This window comes from Teleopsis dalmanni, chromosome X (genome assembly GCF_002237135.1).
Source record: "Teleopsis dalmanni isolate 2A chromosome X, ASM223713v2, whole genome shotgun sequence".
NCBI classification, from domain to species: Eukaryota; Metazoa; Arthropoda; class Insecta; order Diptera; family Diopsidae; genus Teleopsis; species Teleopsis dalmanni.
Window position 1 is genome coordinate 33,139,892 of NC_051848.1, and position 20,147 is coordinate 33,160,038.

General features: G+C 24.2%; 1 protein-coding gene across 1 annotated transcript; it reads right to left on the reverse strand.

Annotated features, from left to right (window-relative positions):
- Nucleotides 1-1,023: 1,023 nt before the first annotated feature.
- Nucleotides 1,024-19,534, reverse strand: LOC119689629. Its single transcript, XM_038104499.1, has 4 exons — nucleotides 19,428-19,534; nucleotides 19,091-19,158; nucleotides 13,498-13,677; nucleotides 1,024-1,239 (listed from the first exon to the last, which is right to left on the reverse strand). The coding sequence occupies exons 2-4, from the start codon at nucleotides 19,149-19,151 to the stop codon at nucleotides 1,031-1,033; spliced, it is 450 nt and encodes a 149-aa protein (XP_037960427.1). The 5' UTR covers nucleotides 19,152-19,158; nucleotides 19,428-19,534; the 3' UTR covers nucleotides 1,024-1,030.
- Nucleotides 19,535-20,147: the final 613 nt, after the last annotated feature.

Sequence of the window (20,147 nt, forward strand, 5' to 3'; positions counted from 1 at the left end):
CCAGAGATCGACGGTATAACCTATATAAGCTAACCTACACAAGTTCTATAAGTACATCTTCTTCAAGAATGTCAAGACTAGAGCCATAAACAATAGTTAATTTTTAGAGCGCAGACATGGTTTAATTTACTGAAATCTACTAGAAAATCAGCAACACAAATGATTTTCCCAAAAGGCTCATTTAATGATACTTAAGTTACAGACTACGTTGGAAAGTTATTTTTTATTTTTTTTTTAAGCAACATACACTACATCTACTATGTTATATCTAGTGCAAAATCTGCAATTAGTAGTTTTTCATGTCATGTATAATAATGTATAGCATACTACATGTTTCGTATTTCTAGAGTGTATGAGTATTCCTTACGTATAGACCCTAAAATTTGCGCTAAAATATTCCTTTTTAAATGCGGCTAGAAGAAAGGGTTTTTACTGAGCTTCCAAATTTTCGACTTATATGAGAATAAAGCCTCAATTTTGTAGAACAGTAGCGCACCGGCTATGATATGGTTCCTTGAAATAAATACTTTGAATTTGGTTAGATTTCACTAACATTTCTATATATATCTGCATCCATGTTATTACCAGCTGTTACGATAAACCTTTGCTCCAATCTCCTGACTATCTAAACTATTTTATATTTTTTCAACATTAATATTAATAACAAAAAAACAAAGAACAATGGCATTTAAATACACACTTTATTATGGATCTTATATATATTAATTGTACATGGAAATAGTATATTATAAAAAATAATTACAATAATAATTAACTTATATTTCAGGAGAACGTTCTGAAATTAGCAACCAACCAAAATTTTTTGTATTTATTCATTTGTTTTATAAATGTATGATAAATATATAAATAAAAATATTTATAACAGCAAAATATATTTAATAATTTAAATGTAGTGAAAATAAAAATTTTTAGAACGAAAGTTCTTGATTTTTAGGAAAATTTTGAATAAAAATTTAATAAGCGCTGGAATTGCGGGAATGAATTTTGCTGAATTTATAGGCGTAATTACTTAAGAAAGAATGCGTGCCAATGCAAAGAATAAAATGACAGCCAATGCGATAGGTCCGGTAGTGCTGGAACCGTTACACAAATCGCCGGCACAAACATCACAAGCCAATTGTCTGTTGAAAGGCAATGATGGATCACTCTGGCAACCAGTTTGGGAATGGGAGACATCACCAAAGTAACAGCTACGAACAATATGCGGACGATCGGCACCTATGAATAAATAAAAATTAAATTTAAATATATTAATATAATATTGTTGATTTGTTTTGTTTAAAACTAAATATTAAACTGAAAATAGCCATAACAATTTTCAAAGATCACTAATAATGGGTATCAGGCAATATTTAAAGCAATTTTATGCTTAACCAAAAAATAAATGGAATTAAAATAAAAATTGAAAAATTTCAATAAATTAAATAAATTTTTGTCTTTGTCATTACTTTGCTATTCGAATCCGTCTAACTTTTAAATAGTTTCTTTTCGTCATAAAGACGCGCCACTATCGGCAAGAAAAAATTAACATTAAAAAAAATTTTCTTGTTCATATTTTTTAGTGTTCTAAAATTTTTCTGCTTAAAAACAGAACTATTATATTTTTTACATTTAAGTCAGCACATATATTATTTTAATTTCATTAATTAGATCGGTACTATAGATAGATGGCAGTGGCAGCTTGTGTCGTGTAAGCCGAGCAAATTTATGCCCTCACTATACCCGTATAGTTAAGAGATTTCGCATAGAGATCTATTGTTCTATTGATCCTTTGACTCAAATTTCCTCAATAAATTAGAATATAGATCTTCTCTTACTGAAGCATTAGCTGACTGTAAAACTCAGTGTAGAATTGCATTTAATATGGACAAAATAAATTTTAAATTTGTATAATTTTATATTACATTTATTTTAATAATTATTTATTCTGTTTTATATAGCTAACTTATTTCATTTATTTATTTTTTTATTTTTAGATACTGACTTCATTTTATAAAAGTTTTCTGTATACAAATGCAAAGAAAAAAAAAGCTTATCAGAATATTATTCTCAGTATAATATACTAAAAGCTCCATGGTACATTATAAATGAAGAGATACACAAATTCTTGAGAGCCTGCAAAAGTATGTAAAAGACAGAGCGCTAAAATTGTTCATATTTATTCAGAATTGCACTCTTTCATTTCTAATGCAATATATATACCGTCAGAAAGATATGCTGGGTTTCAAAATATAGCTCACAATTCAATGGAGCTCTAAAGCTGTGATTTCCAAGCGGACATCCGTGGACCACAGGTGATCTACAAGATAGTTAATAATGATCCCTGAATCAAATTTAACAGGTATGGATTTATAGTTTATAGTTTGATATGACACCTCATTTATTTAAAAATAAGCACAAAAAATTTCTAAGTACTTATATACATAGTTTACGGCCCATATAATTATAACCTATGCCTGTAATCTAATAATCATACAGTTTATTATTCATAAACTTTGTAGTCTCTATTGAAAACAAAACTATAATAGTGGACCTTGTTAAAAAAAGTTGTAAATCATTGATCTAAATAGTCACTGACACTATTGAGTAAAAGTGCTTTAGTCACTAACTTGCGTTTCATCCAAGCAAAGAAGAAAAATAAGATTTGGTTCAAGCGACCCCGTTTTTGGAAAATTTTTCTTTAATTTTTTAATTAAATTATGAAAAAAATTGCTAGACTTATTGTCTACAGCTAATATTTTGATTAATTTAAATTAATGCATTTTTTCGTTATAAATTTCGTTATAAATAATTAAAGACAGATCTTCCCAGTTGAAAGTAGTTCATCTTCAAACTTAAAAGTTGTTAATAACTTCTTCTTCAAATATCACGAATCTTTACGGTTTAGTTAACAAGTTTGTTGTGACGTAAACATTGCAGTTTGAGTGACAATCATGAATTTTTAAATAAAATTTAATTAAATATAAAAATTCAAAAAAAAAAACAAATTTTTTCTCTCTTGTTTACGTTTTATTATTTAACAAAACGTATCAGGCATATTTAAATTTTGAAAGAAATTGAATAGATAATATATATGAAGTATTTATTGTGTATATACATTGTGACCGAAAAGTTTCCGGTCATAAATAAATAAAACGCAAAATTCTTAATCTTCATCAATATTTATTTTATCTCCTTCAAAATATGCTCCATTAGAAGCGATACACAAATGCCAACGTTTCTTCCAATCATCAAAACATTTTTTATAGGCGCTTTCCGGTATGGCTTTGAGTTCCCTCTGCGAATTCTGTTTTACGTCTTCTATGGATTCAAAACGCGTTCCTCTGAGTGGTAATTTGAGGTTGGGAAACAGGAAAAAGTCACACGGTGCAAGATCAGGTGAATACGGTGGCTGTTCGATGGTATTTATTGAATGTTTGGCCTTAAAATCGTTGATAATGTTGAACAAATTGAGGTGAATCGGAACAAGCCGGGCGTTGACACGTCGCATACACAAATTGTCCACCAAAATCAAACGAGCCATCTCACGACCGATGCCTAGCTCTCGTGCTATCTCTCTAACACTCACATGAGGATTTTTGAACACGATTTCCTTTGCCTTTTCAATGTTTTCGTCGGTGGTAGAGGTCGAAGGTCGTCCAGAACGCGGCATGTCTTCGACGGTCGTACGACAGTCCTGAAAGGCTTTGTACCACTCATAAACTTGAGTTTTCGATAAAACTGATTCCCCATAAGCCTTTTGTAGCATTCGCAACGATTCTGCACACGAAATTTCGTTCGAAAAACAAAATTTGATGCAAACTCTTTGTTCAATATTTTTTTCCATTGTTTTTTTCGCAACGCACTACTGAGGTGAACTGGTTTCAACAGCTGCCGTAAACGAACTGTCTGACAGATCGCGCTCATTTTTGGCATAGTAATTAAGGACAGTGCTGCCAAACTACATAAACTTAAAATATCGAAAAATATACAGCGCGCGAATTTTAAATGAGAACCTCCGAAAACCTTTCGGTCACAATGTATAAGACAATGCCAGAGCCAATTATTATGGACAAACACAACAAAAATAATATATACAATATAAAAAGAAAAAAAAAGTCAAACTATTTTATATAAAAAAAAACTTGAAACGATGTGTCTCTTGCAAAACAATAAAATGCGCGTGGATAAATACTTTGAAGCTGAGGCGTTGGTCTATTTATTATATATGAATAGATCTGACCTCATCATCAAATTATAAAAACAAATTTATTTCGCACAAACTATGTTGAAAATGATTATTAATATTAAAATATCTAATACAATATAAATTATTATTGTAATTTTGTGAATTGTTGCCAATTAAAAAGTGTTCAGGGGTTTAATAGACTGGAAGTGATATAGTAGAACAGTGAAAATGGTATATATATTATCGTTAATAGAGAGTATTATAGAAATATATTTATTAATATCGTGTGATATGTTTGATTGAGAGAAAAATTTAAATTATTTTTTGAAATTGAAAAGTATCTGTGATTCTTTGACTCATTTTTGAATAAAAATTATCTTTATGGAAAATTAATTTTAAACAAGTATAACCAATTCCTATTTCTTTGATCACCTCTTAAATCCACTCTGTTAATGCCCATTACATGCCTAAAGGCTTTTTCTCTCTCACACTTTCTCTCTCTGTCTCTCTTTCTGTCTGTCTCTCTCTCTTTGTCTGTCGCTCTCTCTCTTTCTCTTATTAAAAATATTACTATTTTAATAAAAAAGGAGGAAATAGAAAATTTTAATAATTAAAAAAAGTTTTAACAGCTCAATTCTTTGTCTGATTATACAGATGTTACGGATAACTCTAGACATGTATCATCAGTGGTGACCGCTGATAATATTTAAACAATTTCTTATTACCGCTTTTGATATTAAAAATGAATTTCTTACTACATTCTTATTATTCTTAATTTGAGCTTGTTTTTATGGAATATATTTTTAATTAGTTGCAATTTTAATTATAATTTTTTTTTTTTTGGTATTTATTTTTATCAACCTCAAACTCATAAATTATTTAATTTGTTCCTTTATTTTTTATTTTTATTTCATTTCTTTTTAAATATTTTTTTTTTAAAAATTTGTTTATTTTCATAAATATTTATTAATAAAATGAGTTATTTTTATATTCTGATAATTTTTGCATATTTCTATATAAAAATATATATTTTTTTTGTAGTTATATATTTAAAAAAAAGTCGGGGACAACTACTCCAATCATTGCCGTAACCAGTCATTGTTTATAGTATAGGATAGGAATAAACGGGGTACTAGCAGCAGACCCTAACCGAACAGAAGACATTCCGTCTTCCGAATGATGGCCAAAATGTCGTCCGCTGAGGACCTCCTAATATCAGAAGGGGAGAGCAGCTCTCCTCCCAGTGATCTCCTGCTGGCCCAGATCAAGGCGGGCAGTCACAGAAAATGTGACTGGAAGTCTCGTGTGCTTCTAAGCAGAATCGACACTCCATCTCTTCGGATAGACCTATTTTATTAAGGTGATAACGCAGTCCATGGTGACCCGTTAAATATCCCACCAGCAATCTCAACTGTGTTCTGCTGAAGAGGAATACCTTACCATAACTGTTGGGGTGAACCAACTATCGCTTAAAGTACAGTACAGCAATGAATATTTATATTTGAATTAAGAATTTAGTAATTCTAAAACAAATAAAATAGAAATATAAGAATTATATTAAATATATATATATATATATATGTATATATCATATTAATCACGCTTGTGATCATGTTGTATTATATATACTATTAACGAAAAAGTTATGGCAATCGTCGTCTCCAGTTTTTTCCAAAATCATAAACACAAAATATATATATATATATGTTATATATTCTCCTGTTTTTTTTTTTAAATTAGAAGAAAGTATTGCTAATTGATTGAATTATTTAAGTACTGTAAATATAATTTACTTTATTAAATACTTTTAAATTCTCTTTAAATTTTATTTATTTTATTACAATAATTATTTGCTATAATTTCATGTTATAACAAAATTGAAAATATTTTAACAAGACTATTAACAAGTTTATTTGTTTATTAAGTTTTTTAACAGGTAAACAATAATGTTATTGTTGTGCGAAGTTCCTAGAACGAGATTGTATGGAGTCTATCGGCATCGCTTTGTATATATTTTTATTATCTTTTATTTTTGTATTTTATTTTATTTTATTTTATTTTATTTTTATAATAACAGGCATAAGAATTTAAATAGCAAATATGATGAGCTCATTTAAAACCACATTTCAAATCTAATTAATTTTAACAGATTATAGGAATGCATTACTATAAGGCAATAACGAGATACAGCCGGCTGTGATTTATCGACTATTTGACTCATTCATTTACTTTACATTGCCGGTTTAACCACAATATAGTATATAATAAATATTATCTTATTTAAGCATATTGTGGGAAAAATTTTAAAAATATGAATATGTAAATGTTTACATGTATACACACATTTGTTGGTAAATATTTAAATAAAATATTAATAATAATAACGAAAAAATTAACATATTGTAAATGATGTATAAAATTTTAAAAATAAAGATTCCAAATTCATCTATTGTTCATCTATAGTACAATAGATTATTTAAATGGATTTTATAGTACATTAACATAGTACTAGCCACAAGTCAGTTTATAAACAGTTGCAAAACTCATATTAAAACAAATATCTAAGAATACTCCTTGAAAGAATCATGAGACTAGTTCCATTTAATGGGAACTATAAGTCCTTACAATGAATGGCAATACAACATTAAAATACTCAAAACATAATGCAGTAAAAGAAATGAAGCAACTTAAACCTTTACAAAGTCCACATCCATCAAGATAAAGATATTACCAGTATCGTGATTAATTCAGAAGAAGTATAGAAGAAGATAATGCGAGAATTCATTATTATTATTTGTTATTATTAATTATTGATTCAAAGAAATTTTATAGCCCTAATAAAAAATCATAGAATTTTATTGCGAGACTTCATTATAAGTTTCATAAGCTGTCGAAAACTTTATCTGTTTAAACTGGATGTGTTACAATACCCACCATATTCCACCAAAAACAGTGTTAATTCTACAGGATTATATCATGTTCAATTCTTATCAATAAAAGAAGAATATTGTTCGACTAAGATAATTCATGACCTAAGTATAAGTTTGACAAGCCGCCGAATTCAATTTGAATTGAGTAACACATCACACCCATCATATTCCCCGGCTCTGATACCTTTAGATATTTACTTATTTCACCGTATATAAAACTATTAAGATAACAAACTCTTTACTTCAAGTAACCACATGATAAATTATTGAAATCTGCATTTTGCTAGGAAAATATAAAAGTTTTATGAACATGGAATTATATTATTACAACAATAATGATATAAGTATTCAATCAAGGGAATATATAATTCAATAAAATAGTTATTCATTAGAAGGAAATTAGAAGGAAATCATTTTCATACAAAAAAAAATTATATTCTCTCCTGAACAGTACAATAAAGTAGGCTTTTGTAAGTAAATAGGCTCTGTATATACCATATATTTATTATTAGTTAGATGGCAGAAAACTTGATTAGCAAGACGATAGTCATGGCAAATATTGAATTTATAAATAATTTTAAGTTACTGTGGAAAGAGGAGAGTCTCAAGGAGGAAGAGAAGTAATAGAATTTTTTAGTACGCTATTTGCAGAAAGAAAAGAAGAAGTTATGACTATAGCAGATCAATTCATAGAGCAGGGTAAGAAGCAATGCATATATGTTTTCCGGAACACATTTACAGAACCTGCCAAGTGTCATTACTAGTATCATAGCTTCATATATTGCTTTTTTCACTTACTCCAAAGCAAGAGAATAAATCAATACTTTAAGATTAGCCCATGAAATCGCTATTGAGTAAGACCCTGAGCCTATTTTGAAGTACGTACGGGTATACTATATATATTAACGTATTTATTTTTCTGATACTTATATTGAGCTTCACGTGGTTTCTAGTAACCTTGGCGATATCACATGGATCTCTTATAATTAATATTTTTATTCTTAATTAGCAATAAATTTGCGTGCAAAAGTTTATTTTAATTTTGAGAAAATTTTCTACATATTTCTTTTGAATAAAATTATTATCAGCAGTGATTACATCTAAAAATATTCATACAATTATTTTACCTACATATTTCAATAGGTATTTAAATTTTTCAGTTGTTATTACAATTACACATTTATTCATTTATTTATTTTTTTTTAATAAATAATATTTAAATAAATATATTTTTATCGATGTATTCGTTTTTAATGTATATATATTTATATAGATTTGTTTTTATTTATTTCTAAATAAATACATTTTTTTAGATATACAAACACATATTTTTTTATTTGTTTTCGAGTAGATATAAATATACATACATGTATACACATACCAATTTAATGTTTAATAATTTTTTAAATTATGAATAGAAAATTTATATCTAAATAATATAAATTCTTATATATTATATTACTATTCATAATTTACTTAAATATTAGCGTGGATATTTCAAAAATAGAACCCAATGCATTATCTTTATACGCTGATAAAACATCCGTCCTGTATTTTGATGTAGATGCAAATAAATTTCTCTCTACAGAGAAGAAATTTCTCTCTCGCTCTCTGTGAAAAGCTAGACAAACCTATTTAGATAAATAAAAATATATTAAATCTTTATCTTTAACCTAAAAATAGATTATCTTTATCTAGATAAATTTATCCAGCGCTACATAAATTTACCTAGATAAAGGTAATCTATTTTTAGATTATATATAAAGATTTAATCTATTTTTATTTACCCATATAAATTTAATTACTTCAGCGCTAAAAAAATTTAACTAGATAAATTTCTTCAGTGCTGAAAAAATTTTTCTAGATAAATTTATTCGGCTTTCTACAGTTTAACCAGAACTGATTAACTACTTGAAGAAATGACAAATTTAAGGCAATAAATTTAAGAATATTGACAGTTGCGAAATATATTTTTTTAAGTGTATGTTAATTAAGTGTAATGATACAATGATATGTCTAAGCCTGACTCTTAAAAAGAAAGTTGATTTAGAAACACCAAATCAAGGCAACAAAATTAGTTTTTACTCATTGAATCAATATTTCTTCAAATCAATCAGTTTCGCACTCCCTACAAAAACAAAGCGTTAAATTGAAGACAGAGAATGCTTGTCTAGAGCAATTCATCAATCCATCTTTCCTGTGTATAGTTCTGTCAGCTTTAATAAGGTAGCTAAGTCCATGCTTAAATAACTGTGAAAATTCTCAAATATCAAAGTTAGGAAGATATTCAAATTCTGCTGGTATATTTCAAACTGTGATAAGCATAGAGATCTTTCTATTGAAACGTTTCTATAAGAACGTTAGTAAGAAAGACAGTTAGCACAATAATCCATTAGTTTCGCTTTGAAGAGCTCAGACGATAGAATAAAGATTTACAAATATACATTCAGTTTTATTTAAAAAAAAAGGGATTTTACAATAAAATTTTTATAAATTATCAGGCTTTCCCAGTGGTGATATAGTGAATGAATGATAACTAACACCACTTAGTGATACATACCAAAATATCTATAGAAAACGATCTTTTAAGGTTCAATATACTTACTTAGTTTAGTCTATAATCCTGTCTACTTGAGAACTAAAACAATAGCAAGACGTAAAAACCCTAAAACATCGATCTGAGAAATATAACGATACTTGCATACCTACTTTTGTATTATCATTTACTATTTGACTTCGCAAAGTTCCTTTTCTGACGTATTCTATATAAGTAAATATATGAAATATTATTTTTAATAAGTCTAAGTAAGTAGTGCTACCATATTCAACTAACGAAGCAATGTTCATCGACATGCACAAGATATTTTAAAAGTTTTTTCTCCAGAAATTGGAACAATAGGCGCACCAATAGCAAATATCAATTTTGTTCTGTTGTTGCAGATTATAAATGAGCATAATAAAATCTTTTGTTGTTATTGTTTTACTTTTTTAATAAATTTTCGCAAGAAGCACTGCTTATTGTGATGACCTCAAAGTTGTCAGGAGACGGTCAGCTATAGTAATCAATCTATATTTTAAGAAACTATCGTCCATTATTTTAAGCACTGTTGTTAATGAGATATTGATTGGAAAATTTCACTGTTAACTGTTAATAGTTTTTCAGTGGTTTATTGTGTAGAAAACATCAGAAACTCAATTTTCCGGTTGGTTGAGTTCGAATCGTGTCAAATGAAATCTAATAAGATTGCTAACTGAATCACATAAAATTATTGAAGGCAACGAGCAATTTGTAGAAGAATTTGCACTGATTATTTTACAAGATTTCGTTATTTAAACAAAAATAATTAAAGTAATTTGAAAAAAAAATTAAGTAATTAAAATTGTATAGTAAATAGCAATTTTTAGTGAATAATCAATGCTTTTGTTATTATTTATTTTTTTTTTTTGTAATTATAAAATTTGTAATTATTATATCTTTAGTTATAACTGGAAGAGAATATTAAATGTTATGTGTTTGGTGAAGATATATAAGATATTATTTTTAAAATGTTAAATAATTTAATGGAGTTTATTGAATTTATTAAATTTTATAGACATTTTTTATAAAGTGTTTTAATTATATGAATGAAATTAATTAATTAATTAAGCAAAATTAAAAACATTTTTCGTGTTTGAATTAAAAATTTATATTGATGATAAATAAGTAAAAAATGTCAACAAATTGCTTTCTAATAAGCTTGTTAACATAGTATATGTATATATATATATATATAAAATATATTATATATTTGATATTCAATATTAATTCAGCGACTCTAACAAATTTCTTGACATGTTTCAAATTATATTTTAATGCAATAATTTGTTGTTTTCACGACTGTTTGCAACATCTCGTACCGGTTATTTTTTTTTTTTTTGTTTTGTTTATATTATAGATACTTAAACACAAATAAGGTTGTATGAGTACAGTTCCCACTGTGAGCTGAGTTTTGTATATATTATTATTATTATTATTTATTTTTTTGTTTTATAAAATATCTTTTATTGTTCCTCTAAGCCTAGTACAATTCGAAACCGCGAAACCTAAAAGCGGTTACGTTTCAACCAAGACGCAATTATCTTAGCCAAGAAATGACATCATACCAATTTTGAATGTATGATGTTAGCGTTAAATGTGATTCAATGTGTAAAATATTTGTGGTATAACAAGAATAGTGGATGAACACGTAAATAAGCACGGCAAAAGCTAACAGATACAAGATAGAAGCTACTCAAATATACATAATTAAACACATCCAAAATAAAATGAAATAAAAAAAGTATTCTGCTTTTGTTTTGATTTAGTATCAAGACAGTAGCGGACTTAGAAAATCTCAAGGGATACGTGTGGTCATATAAAATAGTTTATAGCAATCCACATACAATGGAAATCATTACAGTAACTGTTACTGCTTATAAAGTGATTAATATATATGGTACTCAACATACCAGAATAATATGAAGACAGTGTATATGATATGGATATATCAGTAACTAATTTAACTAGCATACGAATCAGAAAACTATATGATTTAAACATATGATTATATTTTTTTTTTTTTCAAGGGATTCCTGTGGTCATATAAAATAGTTTATACAAATCCACATACAACGGAAATTCTTATAGTCTATAACTGATTATAAAGTAATGAATATATATATGGTTCTCAACATACCAGAATAATATGAAGACAGTGGATATGATATGGATATATCAGTAACTAATTTAACTAGCATACGAATCAGAAAACTATATTATTTAAATATATTATTATTTAATTTTTTTTTTCAAGGGATCCGTGTGGTCATATAAAATAGTTTGTAGAAATCCACATACAATGGAAATTTTTACAGTTTCTAACTGCTTATAAAGCAATGACTATAGATATGGCTTATATAGTATATACCACACGAAATATATTCGAAATTCTTTGTACTTGAAAACCGCAATACATTCAAAATAATTACAAAGAGAACATACAATATTTTATATATAGAATAAATTGATATATAGTATATGGTCAGGCAAATTTAAATATTTTAATTAAATTTTTGTTCTTGTCTTTTCTTTTCAATTCGAACCCTTCTAACATTTAAAATAGCTTCTTTGTCGTCAATAATTAACATATGAAAAATTAAAAACTATTTATTATATTATAATATTTATAATATAATATAAAAAATGTAATATTTCTTTCATTATCATTCATTTTGTTTTCGAAATGTACAATTAATAGTATATAAATATATTGTTATTGGACACCAAAATTCAAAAATCTCTTTAGATTTTAAAATATATTTTTGAATTTGAATTTTTCTTGTTATTTTATTTTTATTGTTATAGTTATTCAAATAATACACAACTTTTTAAATTTTTTTTAAAAATTATATTTTATTTTCACCACTATTTCGACTATAATCTATTATATTTTTAGAACTTTGAAGATGACTAAAGATTAAGGTTGAATTATTAGTGAAGATAATATATTTATATTTTTAAAAATAATTTTAATAGTTGTATATGAATTATATTTTTCAAAGTTTGAATTTATTTGTTAGTAATGCATTTAGTTTTATATATATTTATATATAATTATATAATAATAATTGTAATAATTATTTAATAATAATAATATTAATAATACAATTATTATTATAATTAAAATAATAATAATTATATTATAACTATAATAATAATAATTATATTATAATTACAAATATAATAATTATATTATAATTGTAACAATAATTTTAATACTATAATAATAATAATAATTATGTTATAATTACAAACATAATAATTATATTGTAATTATAATAATAATAATTAAAATAATAATATAATAATAATAATTATATTATAATTATAACAATAATAATTGTGTTATAATTATTATATAATTTTATATATAATCTTTTTTTAATTATTATTATTATTATTATTATTATTATTATTATTATTATTATTATTATTATTATTATTATTATTATTATTATATTATTATTATTATTTATTATTATATTATTATTATTATTATTATTATTATATTATTATATTATTATTATTATTATTATTATTATTATTATTATTATTATTTTATTATTATTATTATTAATTTATTATTATTATATTAATTATTATTATTATTATAATTATTATTACTATTATTATTATTATTAATTATTATTATTATTTATTATTATTATTATTATTATTATTATTATTATTATTATTATTATTATTATTATATTTTTTTAATTATTATCTGAAGTTAAATTGGTTTCCTAAACCCTGTATTAAATACTTGTTTAACATGTGAAAGTTATTGTTGTACTTACCACTTTCAAAAGTCTTCTTCATGCAACCTGTAGCATTTTTGACTGATGGATAGTATTGTTGTAAGAAGCGTGGTGGTGCGACTTTGGAACAATCGAATTTCATGTTATTAGAACCTTCGAATTTTTCACCGCAGTTTGGATTCGAATGAGATTCACATTGGTAGCAGACAACAGCATAAGCTATAAGAATGAATAGAAATTTATGTATAAAAAAATTGTTATATTAATGCATACATAAAAAAACATATATTTTATTATAAAATTTACATGGAACTGGCCGAGATTAACAAGTAACAGTTTCTATATGTTTAATAACTATTAGTAACCCGGAGAGAAAAGTTTTTATTGAATATAATAAATTATAATCTACCATACACATACATAATACTAAAATCTGTTTGTCATATTTGCAGTCTCTCATAAATAAAAAATAAAAGTAATGATATTGCAAAAAAGTTTATTAAATCGAATGTGAAGAGCTTGTTTTTTAAGTGTATATCCAATATCCTCAGTATGTGCTTGAAAGACAGTAACTATTTTGCTAAAATGACAAAATTGCCTGATAATACAAATTAAAGTATTTTTAACCTATGTTTCTTAAACAGTGTAACCGAAATCTTAGATATCACATTGGACCTAAGTGAGTGACATTAGAAACACCTTAGAGAATTGTATAAATGTTTAAATGGAAAGTCTTGGTAGCTGGTGCTCATAAAAAAGTTTATAGATATGATAGTATATACTACACATTAATTAAAATAAAAAAAAAAAAATAATTAAATAAACAAATAAAAAATATAGAAATGCTTTATTCTATTAAAACATGTGTATTAATAATTAATCAAGATTAATTAAAGATTGATTAAAAAAGTTGTTGTTAAATTTATATCCAAAAAAAGATAATAAAAACTTACTCTTCGCAAATATAATCAAGGCTAAGCAAAAATAATCACCTAACTGAAATTAAATACATTTTATATAGAAACTTAAATAATGAGTTTGAGATTGAGAAACACAACATCTAAAATATTTAGTTTCATATAATATATATGTCAAAATACCAGACAGTCGATAATGGTATATATATATCAGTGACTAATTTAATTAGTATACGAATCAGAAGTCCATATGATTTTTTGATTAAAAAGGTGGTAAGTACAATTCTATAAGTGAAGTTCTCCTTTAAGGATTTTCAAAGGATTATTGATTATAAGTAATACTCTAAGGTATGAAATGCTTTTAATGAGAATTTCTAAAAAATTATTTTAAAAAAAAATTAATTTATATTAAAATAAATACTTGTCTATAATTAAACTTTTCAACAAACGAAATTTATTTTTTTAATATTCAAATTTTGGCATATAAAAATATTAGAAAATAAAAATATATATTAAATATTAGATCTAATAATAAATTTTTTAACTTAAGATAGCCAAGTTATTATTAATTTAATAGATACAATTTTTATTATTAAATAAACAATTTAATAAACAATATTATTATTAAAAAACAATAAATATATTGAAGTAACGAATTTGTTCAAAATTTGGTTAATGGTCGTGATTTGAATAATAGAATAATATTTATTCTATTAAAATTTTGCATAATACCTAATGTGGAAAACTTATACAATAATTGATGTTGGACTGCAGCCGGCTGGTATCATAAAGCAGTATTCATATTTTATGGAAAACTTTTAAAGTTTTTATGCACTTTGATATAGACTCATCTATAATACTTTATTCAGAGCATACGGATACAATTAGCACCTGCTGTGAGTAGCGTTCGTTTTTAGGAGACCGAATGTAAGGGATAGAATCACCTCTTGATAATATAAGCGATTAATAATAATAAAATATATATGCAGTTTTATAAAATTGTATTATATAGTATATAGTTCTACTATATAGATATAGTATATTTTTAAATATTTGTATATCCTATAAAAACCATGAAAATATTAAAAAAGAAATGATAAAGGAGTTATAGTTTTAGGTTTAAATTATTATTTGAAAGTGACACAAATGAAAATAATATTTTCTATACATACACATTATATATTTACATTTATAGATACATTTTTGACTATATATAAAAGTGGTGCTAAATCTTATTTAAATTAAATAAATGAACTGCTAAAAAAAATGAAACAAAATATATTGTGTAGTTTAACCTCATCTTGGTACAAGATATTGGTAGTAAGATATTGGTAGTATATCCCTATAACTATTATACTTAATATATATGATTGATAAGTTAATTACATACTTCACTTTAAATACTACAATCAACAGAAAAACAAATAGGAGAAATTAAAACTTTTTGAATTAAATTCGATTTTGGTCTGTAGTCATTTTGTACGAACTCTCACCCTAGGGAAGATTTATTCATTTATAATAAAACGCTTTCTCTGACATATTGAAACTCAGACACCTTATAGTGTTAAGCTTAACGACATCTGTGCTAGTACTACAGCACATGAAAGTAACGCCGGGGACAATTCACTTGTGGGGACAATATATCGAAAACCCAATTGTTTTTTTTTTCATTGTTTAGAGTAGCTTAGCCCCTGTTAAGCGGACGCCTCTATTAAACGGACGAAAATTATATAATAATAAGTGTTCGTATATAAGTATATTTTCTATATACATATACAGTTCAATTTAATTCTTAAATAAATACCTATATGAAATTATGCATATTAAAAATATTTATTATGTATTTATATATGTATCTATATATATAAGGATATGGATAATATAATATTTTTTTTGCGCAAACAAAATTTAAAGCAAAACATACGTTAATGTATAATATTTATGTGCACTGGTTTTTATAAATTATGTCATTTTTATAAATATATATATGTGTATATAGGTCTTCTTATAGTTTTAAATGTGTTTGCTCAGAGATATCTTTTGAAATAAGAACAAATATTATTTCAGTTAAATACTTTTCGCAAATAATATCTTAAAGAAAAATGTGCTACTTTGGTTTTTAATATATAAAAATTTATAATTTATGTTATAAATTATCATAATTTTGAAATTAAAAAATTTTATAAATCTTAATAAATATATTTTTGAACGGGTTAATAGGTCCATATTAAATAATATACTTGTTTTTATATATATAAATGTATGTATATATATATATATATTTATATGAATATGTATATATATATATATTAATTATTATATATATATATTAGTTTAATATTTTTTAAACTATTTTTAAAGAATATATTTCATTGCCATCAATATTTTTAAGACTATCATCTTAAGTGTACTCTAGCACCCGGAACGAAACTATGTACTACATTATACATATTGATGATAATAAAATAAAATTTTAAAAATATATAATTTTAACAAGTTGTATAACATTAATTAATTAGCCCTCTTATAAATATAAGAAAATAGCATTTGTTTAATTAAACAACAAAATTTAATAAATTTAATTGTTTACTTAAATAGTTATCTACATTTTTTAATATATTTAGTAAAATAATTAATTTAGAACAGAATTTATTAAAAAATTTTTATTTTAAATTTTTCTTTAATTTTCTTCAATATTTATTTACGTGTATTATTTTTTTATTATATTAAAATATAAAAATCATTTTAATATGCTTATTAAATATATTTATTAATACATTAAATAATTATTTTGTTTACACAAAGTATTTTATTTTTATCATCTGTTTTTTAAATACTTCATAATTAATTAAATATCAGTTTACTTTTCTCATTAAAAAAATTTTTAAGGCTTAGTTATTTTTTAAAATAGAATTATAATATATTTTTTATATTCTTCATAGCTAAAATTAATATTTTTACATTACAGTCTTTAGTTTTTAAAATTAATTGTTTTTTAAATAATTACAAATATAATTTTCTATTATATAAAAATACAGTATATTAATATTATTTTTTATGTTAAATATTAATGTTGATTTATCATATAATCACCGTGTTTAAATAATTCTTAATACCAATAAGCTTTCAAATAATAAATACAACATATTTAAATTAATATTAACATATTAAAAATTTATTATTATTTTTAGATCTTATTAACTGAATATTAACATACAGAAAAATATATATGCAAAAAAAAAAAATAATTATTTCACATATATCATGCGTTGAAGTAAAAATTATAAGAAAAATAAGAGTAAAAAAATTGGAGAACAAAAAAAAATAATTTAATTAAATTAATTTAATTAAACGAGGTTCGAAAACAATGGGTAATATGGAAATACTGATAATTATTCCGATATGAAACGATATTAAGTGAACATTATAATTAAAATGATTAAGTTTTAAAAATTTACTTTGTTTTGAAGTAAACGTGTATAAATTACAAAAATAATTTTTTAATTAATGAGATATTTTAATAAATTTTAGTTTTATTAATAAAAGTTTTTGTGATGTGGGATAATATAAGGGAACCAGTAATTTAACTATAGAATTTAGTTTTTAATTAAATGTATTTTTCAAAATGCATTTTTTTAAATTAAGAATTTCCAATTTAATTTCTAATAGAATGAATTTTTTAATTAAAATCTTGACACATTTGGAGTGATATGAAAATGTGGGTAATTTAACTACAGAAATTAGTATTTAAACCAGTATATTTTTTAATTAAAATAACTATGCTTATGTTTCATAAAAATAATTTTGTTTCGAAATAAAATCTAATAGTGAGGAAAAAAAAACACAAAAATGAATTTTAAACAAATGAATTTTTCAGTAAAATTTTCTTTTAAAAGGGAAAATTTTGTGGTAGAAATAATCCATTATTAAATGAGTTATTTAAAAATTAAAATTTATTTATTTAAAAATTGATTTTTCAGTAGAAATATTTTAAAAGTGAGAAAATTTAAGTATTGAAATTATTTTTTATTTATGTTAATTATTTTAAAATTTAAATTTATTTATTTGAAAATTGATCTAAAATTATATTTTAATTAATTATTTATTATTAATAATAATTATTATTTTAATTATAATACGGATATGCCATGGATATCAAAACTTTAAGAAAAGTTTAATTAACTTTTTTTAATTTTGTTAATATTATTATGATTTTTATTAAGTATTAATTTTTTCATAATTTTTGTTTTTAAATTTTTTTTTTAGTTTTCTAAAGTCAAAGTTGTTTCAGTTAGAATATACCAACTTAAGATATTTTCCAACATGACATCATGAAAAAACTAGTTCTTTAGCATTACATTTGAATAGCTAGTAACTGTCATTGACACACCCTGTACTACATACTAATATTGTTGTTTTTATAAATATATTTAAACATATTCTAACTGTAACTCTGAATGAACTCATAAAATAATTAAAGACCACGCCTAATTATGCTTTTTAGTAGTTATGTATATTAAGGACTGTTTTTGTAGTTGGAACTTGTAACCTATCTGTTATTCACTTTCGGGACCGATTTCGTGTTCGTAAATTAAATTGCAATACTGACTTAAGTCATCAACTTTGCTGATCTCATATATACTTAAGACGGCGAAAGCGATCCTAAGCATATATGTTATATCTTTTACTAATGGATGTTCTTGTTTATAACTTACCTGAGCAAGATAAACTGGCAATGATAGCCACAGCAAGAAGATATTTCATTGAAGACATCATTTTTGCACTACAAATTAAACAATTTACAATTAAAAATAAATTAATTTTAATTAATAAAATTAATAGTCCAAATTTATTAACGAAAAAAAACACTAAATGTATTTTAATTAAATTTAAACTAAATTTTTTTTTTTTTAATTTTTTGTTGAACACAAAAATATTGTAAACAAAAACTACATTGCACATTTTATTAAAAAAGTATTATGTGTAATTGTTTTTTTATTCAAATTATTTTTTTTTATTTAATATTTTCGTTTTTAACACAAACACACAAACCTTAAACAAAATTCTTCTTAAATTTTCTGAGGGAAAGATTTTTCGGAAACGTCTTACAAGCAACTCGGCACTGGAGCGACTGAGTTGGGTGTTGTGCCACACCACATTTTCAGCTGCTGAAATCCACAAAAAAACATTTTTTCTTTTTTTTTTGTTGTGAGTTGACTTTTTATTTATTTGAGTTGACTTCTGTTGTGAGTGATTACTTTTTTCTAGTTTTTCACATTTTTCACATTAGCAAACACACATATGCATATGTACGAAAGAATGATATAGACGTACACTGATGTGTGTATACATATTCCACACACTCTGTTTAGTTAAGAAAACAAATTCAGTTTTGTCTGCAAGAAGCTTATACCAAAGTTTATTCAACACTCATAGCTTATGCATTTAGGCCTATTTCGTTTGAAGTTAAGTTTATTTTGAGTGATTGTTTTGAGTCGAAGTTGTTAATTTTGATTTTGAGTTAAATGATCTCAACAGTTGTTGTGGCACGTTTGACTATTACTAAGAATAGCTTTTCTTTCTTCTTTTGGGCACTGCAATTATAAGTTTGTTTACGTATGAGTTTTCTAATAATTAGTTTATTTTTATTTTCATTATTGTTTTCAATTTTGTTTTTGTTTTTGTTTTTATTTTTGTTTTAAGTTTCCATTCCGTCATTCCGCTATTTTCCATTGTAAAGCTGTTTCGCTGTCATCTTTTTTTTTGTTTTTA

What these genes read in the sequence shown, in the direction of transcription:
- LOC119689629 (XM_038104499.1), bottom strand. Translation starts at nt 19,151, where the DNA reads ATGATGTCTTCAATGAAATATCTTCTTGCTGTGGCTATCATTGCCAGT. An exon ending in TGCCAGTTTATCTTGCTCAG is followed by an intron (nt 13,678 to 19,090) that starts GTAAGTTATAAA and finishes TCATTCTTATAG; the next exon opens with CTTATGCTGTTGTCTGCTAC. An exon ending in GAAGAAGACTTTTGAAAGTG is followed by an intron (nt 1,240 to 13,497) that starts GTAAGTACAACA and finishes ATTTATTCATAG; the next exon opens with GTGCCGATCGTCCGCATATT.